This window comes from Seriola dumerili, unplaced genomic scaffold (genome assembly GCF_002260705.1).
Source record: "Seriola dumerili isolate Sdu_G_001 unplaced genomic scaffold, Sdu_1.0 BDQW01000017.1, whole genome shotgun sequence".
NCBI lineage: Eukaryota > Metazoa > Chordata > Actinopteri > Carangiformes > Carangidae > Seriola > Seriola dumerili.
The window spans coordinates 4,305,836-4,316,697 of NW_019174272.1; the positions used below are offsets into that span (position 1 = coordinate 4,305,836).

The 10,862-nt window shown below is 41.6% G+C and overlaps 1 protein-coding gene across 1 annotated transcript; it reads right to left on the minus strand.

Annotated features, from left to right (window-relative positions):
- Positions 1-7,079: 7,079 nt before the first annotated feature.
- Positions 7,080-9,983, minus strand: LOC111230009 (indoleamine 2,3-dioxygenase 2-like). Its single transcript, XM_022756543.1, has 10 exons — positions 9,801-9,983; positions 9,179-9,274; positions 8,981-9,100; positions 8,724-8,842; positions 8,615-8,629; positions 8,419-8,518; positions 8,137-8,254; positions 8,003-8,054; positions 7,691-7,839; positions 7,080-7,598 (listed from the first exon to the last, which is right to left on the minus strand). Exons 1-10 carry the CDS (start codon positions 9,891-9,893, stop codon positions 7,222-7,224), a joined length of 1,239 nt encoding a protein of 412 aa, XP_022612264.1. The 5' UTR covers positions 9,894-9,983; the 3' UTR covers positions 7,080-7,221.
- Positions 9,984-10,862: the final 879 nt, after the last annotated feature.

Below are 10,862 nucleotides of genomic sequence, written 5' to 3' on the forward strand. Positions count from 1 at the left end.
GTGTCTTAACACAATCAGCTAATCAAATTATATTTATAGTCATGTTGATTTCCAGGACAACCAAACCAGACCATTGCTTTTTAGTGATGTGCTGTCCACTGATCCAAAACTTTGAGCCAGACTGAAATGCCTTTACAACTACTGGATGGATTGCCATGATGACTTGTTAATTGCTAATACTTAAATACTTTTTTCTAGTACAACACTTTTGTTTTAGACCAAATACCTGCAAAACGAATAACATTCCCATCAGCGTCAGCTGTACTTTAAGTTTAGCGCTGATTAGCATACTAAACTATGATAATGAATATAGGAAACATTATAACTGCTACACATCATTAGGTTTGAATTATCACCACATTTTAGCATGCTGACATACAGTTGTGTGTAAGTGTGTGTGGGATGGTTATAATGCAGTATGATCAAGCAATGAGAACTTAGAAAAATGTGGGAAAAAAAGAAGATACAAACTTGGCTGGCATCAACCTCTCAGCTCAAATGTTTCCAAATCTACGTTTCAGTACAGCCAACCAGGAGCTCGCCAAGGACACCGGACTTCAGTCTTCCTCACTGGGGGTTGAAAGGTCTTACAGCTTGTCATGCCACTAAACCCCTCCTGATGCCTGTAAAGTGATCAGGCATAAAAGTATGAACATGGTTTCCTTCAGTCATAAAATCTGGGCAAACACAGCAGGGTTTCTGGGATGCAAGCACAGTCTTTGGCCTTCTTGGAGTGTTGTGGGCATAATCAGTGAAACACTGGTGAAAGAGGGTGTCTGCCTGCCAAATCCATCCACTGTAGGTAAGTGAATGTTGCTGTAAACAGTAGTATTAAAAGATTTAAAAAGTGGCAGATTTTTTCTTATTCTTTCGCATGGTCCATCTGGACAAAGACTCCAACTTTGACTTTGAGCTCTGGCATACAAAGATCCTGTCCTGCATTTTGACCCATTTAAAATGATTCTTTATCTGGCTGTAACTGTAAAAGTCTGCATGCTTCTTCCTGTCCATGGTAGAACAGTGCAGCGTCTCATGTCCTTGGTCTCCCCAGGCCTGTAAGTTGCACCTGACCACTCCTCCCATCTGCCTGACCCCGTCTGTCTCCAGCTCGTCCCATGGTCGAAGCAGCCCACCCTCCGCCTGCCTCAGCTCTGCTGCCGAACAAGTCTGGATCTCGCCTGGGAGGAAGTGGAATGTTTTTACTGGGAAGTTTGGGATTAGACGACCATTGCAGGATTTTCATTCCATCTCTCAGTAGTTGCGCTCCAAAGGAAGCCCCCATTTTTCTTACATAAGTGAGCCATCGCCAGTGTGGATTAATGAGCTTTATCCCATGCAGAAAAAGCAAACTAGAGTCGGTGTCCAAAAATTGCAGTACAGTGTGTCCATGACTGAATGGCCTGGGAAGAAAGGCTCTCTTCTCTCACTGCCCAGTGATTAACTACAATAAAACAATTTTGCAGTGAATTACAGTAGCCCTTTATTAAGCAGTGCAATTGGATCTGCCGGTGTTTATCCATTTCAGGCTGTGTAACCGTGTTATTTCTGTTACAGATTTGGCTTGTCACTCAACCTGTGGCAAAGCTCCTGTCTATGCTGGTGCTGGATATGGGGGTGTGAACATCCCAGTGCAGATATTATCTCCAGTTCCCGAGTTTACTGGTATTATCTTCGAACACCTACTGTGTAATCTACCCCTGAGCTCTTTCACGGCCCCCTTATCATGCAGTGTGTCTCTGTATGTAGCACTGAATACATGTGAGTGTGTGACAGGCAGGGAAAGATGGACATTTCTTTTCCATACAGGAGACCCCCGGGGAACTTCCTGTATTTTTGTAACCCAGATGAGAAGCTGTTGATAACATGAGTGTGTGTGCACCAGCAGGGAAGGTGACATTAGCGACAACTCAGAGGAAGAGGAAGTCAATCAGCAGAGTGAGAGGGAGGAGGACAATAGCGTGGCATGAGAGGAAAGCCAAGTGGGGAAAGTGGGAGTAAACACACATGCGAGGTATCTGTCTGCAGGTCAGAGGGAATGTGGGGCTGTGTCTACACGTGCACGCACGTGTGCTCATTTGGGCATGGCGTGTGTCTGTGTATTTAAGTGCATTTGCATGTGTGTGTATGCATGCCTGTTTGCACACACGTGTGGGAGTGTGTGTGTGGGAATCACACAATTGTCTGTTTCACACCTGGCCAGGCCAGAAGTGAGTCAGCAGTGAGAGGTTGAGTTGTATTCCCTGTCACACTGCTCAAAGTTGTGTTAACCTTTAAGACAAAAGACTGTGACGTGTGTGGGCCTCTGCTAATCCTGTGAGGGAAGCCATCTGAATGTCATGTATTCTTCTAGCAGCCATCAAAATCTGATTTAAAATGTGTGGTTGAGGTCTCTCGGGAAACCTTTCAGCAAGTTTAACTGAATTGTAAGGGCATTTTGGTCAATGTGAGTCTTCCTGCGAAATGTTGCCCTAATAACACTCCTGTATTGTCATTTCTACTGGAGGCTTTCGCTTAGACTGCAGTGTAATTAGATGCACCCAGCACACAGGAAATCAGAAGCTTTCAAAATGATCTGCTGCTGTTTGTCTTTCACTTTTAAATTTGACTAATACATGTGTTAGTAAAAAGCATTTGTTACCGGATGTGAGGTTAAAAAAAGTCCTACTCATTTGTACTTTTGACATCTCTCCTAAATTCTCTGTAACTTCTCTGTTCATCATTTTTCTCAAGTCACATTGTAAAGTTTAAGGAAGACAAGACTGACAGCGTAAAAAATCTGAGGTTCTCCACAGATTTTGATAATGTGCTAAAATATCTATTGCCCTTGAGTTCACTGTCTGGCCAACAGCAGCTACAAAGCAAAACCACAATGAAAGCATGAAGCAGATCACTGAGGGCTCAGTTTTTGGTGGCAGTCTTTCTTTGTTCATTAACCTTGTCAAAGCATATTTCACATATGAAAGAGAAAAAACCCAAGAGTTTTTAAAGTTTCTTGCATAAGTGCATTTATTTGAAAGAGGTCAATAAGCTGGAGGCCACTACAGCACAAGTGTTGCGTAGGACAGGATTTCAACCCTGCTAAGTTTTTGGATGATGCGGTAAAAGAGAGCCATTACTAAGTGCTCAAGAAAACAGACAAAAAACAGAAGAATGACATTCTCAGAAGAGGGAAAAAACTTTAGTCAATTAATTTTATATTTTCAAAACATGCTTGCAGCATGGCTCTGGGGATGGTAATGTTGATCAGCTGGTCGGTTCACCTTAGTCCAAACTGAAATATCTCAAAAGGCGTGAGAGGGATTACAATGAAATTTTATACAGAAATATGTGATCCCCTGTCAATCTATCCTAATGACTTTGGTGATCATCTGACTTTTGCATTTGTGGTTTTAAGCAAAATTGACGTTCGACTCTACAGTTTTTGATCTAGCATTATCATTTGGTTAATATGTGTCCAATACCTTAGTTTTCAACTAAACTACCTGTAAAACTAACGACATTCCCATCAACTTCACCTGTACTTTGTGTTTGGTACCAATTAGTAAATGTAAAATGCCAAAATGCTGAACTAAAATGGTGAAGATAATAAACATTAGTCCTGCTGAAGATTAGCATGTTAGTATTGTCACTGGGAGCATGCTGATTTAGCATATAGCTAAGTACAATCACCCAGAGCTGCTAGCATGGCGGTAGAATTTTAGCCTTGTTTAAATAAATAAACATATTTATTACAAATATATATAAAAGAAAAAAGTAAATATTAAATCAATATGTTGCCTTTATATCTATTTATACTTTACAATCCTCTAAGTCTCTGAAAACGTCACAGGTGACTCATAAAAACTTGCACAATAGAGTCATTTGAACAAACACACGTGGCGTATACGATCTTCTGTGTTTATTGTGTTTAACACTGTAGCCCATAGGACTACAAGGATGGAACAGAACTATCCATCAAATGCAAATCCGAGAGTTTTCCCTGGAAGAATAAAGGCTGCAGTGTGACGTGTGCTTTCCTGTCGAGTCGGTGACGTTACCTGGGCCGGATCATCAACACTGGCAACAACAGTAATTCTACACCTGAAAAAGCAGCCTTTCAAGCTGGCTGTGAACATGACAGCCTCTTTTTTTTCCTCTGTTTTTTCATGTGGCTCAGTCAACTCAGTGGGGAGGAAGTGATAAAGTTGCTGTAAGATGACTACATCAAAAGCCTTTAACCTGGTCCAACAGACCGCACAAGTCATGTACAAAGAGCAGCAGGGGTTAAAAAAATGATTAGAAAGACGGGGTGGGTGAAAGATGAGTATAATGTTTTGTTTAATGGTGACTCGTAGGCAGAAAAGTGAAGTCTGAAAACCCACAATACAGTGAATGTCAGCTACATTTGCTTGTATTTAGAGAGAAGGCTTCTATGGAAATCTTGCTAATAAATGTACTATAGGAAGGATGACCTGGGTACTCACTATTTCCACGCTCAAACTAATAGAGTTCCTCATGAATGTTTGGTCTAAATGGTGTGTTATGGCCTCAAGTGTGTGTATTTATAGAAAGCGAAACAAGAGGACAAACAAAAGTAGATTTCAGACTATGGATGCTGATCATCTAAAGGCAAATTTTGGACATGGTGTTGAAAAAACACTGATGACAACCTAATAGGACACACAGACCTCAGATTTAACACAATTTATCTGAGGGTGTGTCCAAACTGATCAGTAAGTGAATTATGAAGACGTATTTGACCTCTGGGTGTGTAGACATAGATGTTTGAAAAAGATAGTGAAGTCAAGATGAGTAGAAAGTGGAAAAACGCCCAGAGTCACCTACTGTATTTGCACATACAGCTCATAATTCCCAGCTACGCCCGTCATGTGTACGCCAAAGACAATCAGTCCCCTAGCTCCTGCCATTGAAAGTACTCATTCACAGGGTGAGAAAAGGTCCTGGCTTTGCTTGGCTTGAGGTAAGTAGAAGCATCATAAATTCAATTTTGAAATAACAGAATCTAGGATATCCTGTGGTTAACCACCAAGGCACAGACATCCGATTGTCTAACCAAAAGGAGAACCCACGCCTGTAATCCTGTCGGCTCTGATAGATGGAATATGGATGTTTGAGTGGATTTCATGAAAACAAGAATGACTCCAGATGCCCTTTTGCCGTGAGGAAAATCACTTATTTAGCTTGCCAAATTGACTCTCGATAGCATTTACATGGTAAGTTCGTACTCAAATACAGCAGAACTTTTGTAGTTGATTCCTCTGGAACATTTATTACATTCATTGATAAAAAAAACGATACCTTACACACTTGTATTTCGCTATGCATCTCACAACGCCGTCAGTGCAATACAAATCATTCGTAAGCGGGTGTGTGCACATGTATGTTTGTGTCATGACCTACACTGAAACCAGCCAGTGTTGTGACACGAGGTGAAACGTCAGCGGCAGCCCTGCAGGCCCAGCCTCGACTACACAATGAAGACATCCTTAGAGATGGCCTGTGTTTACTGGGTTGTCAGGGAGTCCTCCACAGTCAGGCAATAAGGAAGGGGATTATTTGCTTTGGCTGTTGAAGAAGGCTCTAATCACATCATTGTGACATGTGATCATGTTTGTCCTCCACGCCACCCAACTCTCTCCATCCCCGCGTAGTTTTTCTTCACCTTTCACCTCCTCACCAGGGGTCTTCCTGTCTTTTTTGTACGAATCGAAACATGTCTGAGCGTGAGTGAAAACATGAATGACTACCAACCCAGTGACTGCTCACTTATACACTTCTAATGTATTTGCTGTACGTCAATCAGAACAAAATGGCTTAAAATGTCTGTCCTCATCCACACTCAAAGAAAAACCTTTAATGTCTGTCACACTATAATCTTGACAGGCTGCATTTGTAATTGTTTTCTTTTTCGCTCTCATTTGCTCTTCTATTGTCTTCCCTACTACCCAGCATGTGAAAAAAAAAAAAAAAAGGTACAAGATGAAGTAGATCGCTCACGTTGGGAGGAATCGTCATGGTTAATTGCCACATCTCGGTCTCTTATCTGATCTTGCAGGGCTGTTATTGTAATGAAACACCAGTGGAGACGAGCCAAGAAAGGTGAAGATTACACAGCGTGAGCGATTCATGGCACAATCCATCCCTTCATTGCTCTGGGTTTTCCACAGTCCCAGTCCAGGAAGTACAGTGGGGCATGTGAGGGCTGGATGTGGGCTCGCGGAGGATAGCAGCAGTGCTGAGGTAACCACTCTGATAAGTGATGCATCTCTGCACTGCATTGTGCATTGTGCTTCAACATGACAACCCCTTTGTGAAACAGCACGGTAGAGTTAAGATGCAACAAAGGACAATTATTTTCGGAGATGGAAAGGTCAGGTTCCAGCTTGTCCATACGTCAGTGTGAGGGTGATTTTTAGCTAGTGAGGATTTCAACACATCTTCAAGTGACAATAATTAATGATGGAGTGCATTACTCCATCAGGTCTGTCCTATGACTTGCTTGGCTTTGGTGCACTCAGGTATTGCCCACTGTTACAGCTTTTTAAAGGCAAACTCTATGAAATCTTCCCATGGTCTGGTTTATAAGGCTGCCTTTTACTGCCCTGCCATGGTTTGAGTAGGTATTGCTGTACTTTATTTTTTTATCTCATAATTTTTAAACAGCTGGAAACTTCTCTTAATTATGGTGTTTACTTTTAAACCAGTGTCAGTGGATGATTAGAAATAAAAGACTAATGCTGCCACATTTTCAAGTTGCAGAAAACAAACCTTTGTTATTTTCTAAACTTCAGTTGAACTGAATCTCACAATCCCTTTCTCCAAAAGTAAGGTGGTTTAGTAATGACTTGGGTTGGCTAATGTCCAAACATCCTGGGTCTGGAACAGATGTCTGATGCATTTTTGTTCCAGTTCAGATTAAAGAAGGAATTAGTGGTTGAATTTATTGGAAAGTATCAACAATTGTTTGAATTATGGTTTGGACTGAATGGTGGCTGTCACTCATGCCTATTAAGTGTTGATTTGTTGACAGACACAACAATGCTCCATGTAAGACAAGCAATGGAGGCCACTCACTCTCATTCTGCCAAAAGACATCCTTTTAATGACATACTGGATTAAATAGTGTGCTCAATAATCAGAGGTGATTTACTTCCTGTTTTAAGTGATGTAGTTGATCTGCTGTGTATTCTCAGTGATAACAGTTCACATCAACTTCATCTCTTAACTCGTCTCAGGCAGGAAGGCGTCTTTTGTTTGGTCCCTCACAGTTTTTAGGAAGGTCATGATACCGGAGCCACCGGTACCCCTCTCCTCCAGTGCAGTGGGCGCTCTGCTGATCATCTCCGCCTCGAGGTCCCGGCTCTGGTCACGGAGTTGTCGTGCGCGGGCAGCAGGTACAGTGATGAAGCGGCTGACAACGTTGATGTGGTAGCTGCGCAAAGCCAACAGTCTTGTGACACAGAGTTGAAAAGCCTGGCTTAACCGCTCGTCGGCCTGCTGCTGGACAAAACTCCTCAGGGAGGGTTGCAACGAGATGTCCTGGATCAGCTGCTTGTGAGCAGGTGGCATGTAGTTCCTCATGCGGGTAAGAAAGGCACCTATAAAAAGGCATTATCCTCGCAGTGAGTGCTTTTTATTCTTCTCCAGCACTGATGCAATCATTCAAAGGACAAAACATTAGCCATCGTACCACTTTTTTCTTCATGTTTGACTCCGAGAAGTTCATCAAAGCAGTGCAGCAGGCTGCTCTGTGCAGCGCTCCCTCCTGAGTACTCCATCGCTTCTGTCTGGACCCCTTCATAAACCAAACCCTTTGGCATACTGGGGTTGTCTTTCCACCTATTTACAAGTACATGGACACACACACAAACACACACACACACACACACACACACACACACACACACACACACGTGTACACATTTCAAAAACACGTTCCACTGTACAAATAAATGACTAAATAGATAACTAATGAAAACAATATAAACAAAAGTTTCTGTACCCAGACAGGTAGATCCTCATGATGCCATAGAAGACTGCAGGCTCCACGTGCACTTAAGAAAAGTTGCATTGATCAAAAATATTTGTTAACAGGATAAATATCGATACATTTACGTTATATGTCTGAGTGACTACCTTGCATCAATTTGAGTGCATCTGTCATGTCTTCTATAGACTGGCTGATGTTCTCCAGAGCCCTGGCCACAGCCTCAGTGTCACCACACCCGACACCATTGATCACAGTGGGAATGCTCTGCAACGAAGGTCCAGTTACAGTGGCTTTGTCTTAAATATCCTTGATTTATTTGTTTGTTTTAATGGAACTTTTATGCTCTTCAGTCGACAGCTCAGACACAAACACTCCCCTAGATAGTTTTTTTCACAAGTACACATTGTATCATTTGACTTATTTTTCACCCTCAGTGCAGGAACTGCTGCCAGCTCCACCAGCAGAGTGACCATGAAGAAACCCCGCACACTGTCTCCTCCTGGGAGGCTGACCAGGAGCTCCAGGTTCCTGTGTGAGGTAAATAAACCAATACATTTTGCACACATCTAAATATTATCATACATAATGAGTAGAGGAACTGTATTAAAAGGAAAATGTACTCACTCCATGTCAAAAGGCCTGGAACAGGAGATACAAAGATGTACATGAAAAACTAGTAAAAACACTTATCAAGGACGTAATCAAACCACCTACGGATGAAAACTGGCCTCACCCCTCAGGGTCCCTCTTCCTCCAGTTAGCCAACACTCCATCAGCATGGGTGAAGATTGGGGGAAGTCCTAAGCGCTGTGACACCTCGCAGAATGGAACAGCCAGGTTACATGGCAGCGTCTTAAAGGAAGATTATTAAAAATGGAAAAGCATTCATATAAACTGTATGTTGTTGGGCAACTAATAACAGTGCAGGAAGGAAGGAAGAGGGGAAAAAGTAAATATGACAACAATACAAACCGACAGACATAGAGTTACCTCAACTGTGTCATTCTCGCCCTCCTGCCAAACATAACCCATGGTCATCGCGCTGAGGGCCAGGTGGGCCAGCCGTAACTCACGGTGTTTCTGCAGAAACTTGCTGCTCAGCATCGGCATCTGAATAGAAAACAACACTGAACCATGGCTCAACAAACACAGTGAACTGTCCTTTGCCAGTTTCTTGTCCCTATTTACCTCGTTAATATGGGAGCGCAGCTCATGAGACTGCACGAGCTCTGGGACTCTCAGGGCAATATCCATCCATGGCTTGTAGTATGGTGGAAGGTCTTTCTTTGAATATGAAGTTGCAGCAATGTGTGCATCAGGAGAAAATGTTCAAAAGGAAATGAAACACAGCAGTGCACAGATGTGAATTTGCAAATGATGGAACAATCAGACACATTTTTAATTTGAATTTAAAGGCTTGTGAGCCTAAATTTCAATTTCATTTTATGTTGTTACGTGCACAGTGATCTTGGATTTGTAGAGGCAAATGTGATTTTGTAAACACATGCTGCCTGTTGGAATGAAGTTCAATACACAAAACAAACATGAAAAATGCCAAATTTCAACTTCTCTCAGTCAACTGATCTCAATCAATAACATGAGCCACGAGTTCACAGTTTTATAACTTGTAAATTATCAGCACCATATTTGTTTCTTTGTCTATAAAGGAATCAGTATTATTGGATTTTGTTTAATTAAAGTCCTATTTACAATATTATCCAGACCCTACAGTCTCCTGGCAGTCAGATTTTTGTGTGACTGCCTGTGTAAAAAAAATTTTTTTAAAGTGAAAAAAAGCTTTTCCACCTACCAGAGGCTCAGGGAGGATGAAGCCGAGCTCCTCAGAGACATGGTAGGAGTCCAGAGAGAAAGGAGCTTTGGAGTCAGTTTCAACCGCAGCCATAGAGAAAGTAACAGAAAGCCACAGACAGCAACAATCCTCTGACTATCTGAATAGTTCAAGAGACCCTCACCTGACTGGACTCTGGCACAGAGTTCACTTTACAGTTGTTGTCATCAATGGTTATAGCTTACACAACATTTATCCCTCACTTCTGCTGTTGCACAATTCCAAGTGAAATGTGGCAAATCATTGCATACGCTTCACTTTGTGAATCATTAAGTGACAGACTTCAACTGTTATGCTACACTTTCACAAGCATCAAAGCTGAGAAAAGGCTTTGACCAGCACCTGCTGAATTATACAGAAAATATACAATCAAAAGAAAATGCCAAATGTTATCTAATCTGTCTAGTCCTATATGTCCGTGCTCTCTGCACGCTGACACCAAATGTAGGGTTTGATTTACTGTACGTCTCGTTTTTAATGAATCAGGAAGAACCTGAAAAGAGGGAAACAGGGACAGGCTAAAACAAACAGCCATCACAACATATATTTATGTCTTAGTTGTTATTACTTCTGTTTCTCTGTTAATGGAAACTAACATTGGTTAATTGATTGACTACTTTAAAGTTAATAGAAGAGTCTTTCTTACAACAAAATTGCTATAAGAACCTTTCTTTTTATTTCTTTCATCTATTTTATTTTGAAGGAAAATATTCCAGCCTTTGCTCTCTGCTTACTATCAACTGCTTATTGCTGTGAATTAAGGGCAGGATGAAGGAAATGTAGACTGTCAGCCTCACCTGCTGGAGCAGACTGAACATTGCAGGAGTTGAATAAAACAGACAACATAGATAAAATATGTCACTCCTCTGCTTCGGTATCATCAAGTCCTCCAGAGCAACAGCAAAAGTGTATTTCACTTTATGAGTTGGCTGAGGTCATTAACATACGTTGTCCACTCAGACAAGTAACTCAATAAAATAGAAATGTAATAGGATAGAAATCTGTTTAAACATCACAGAATGA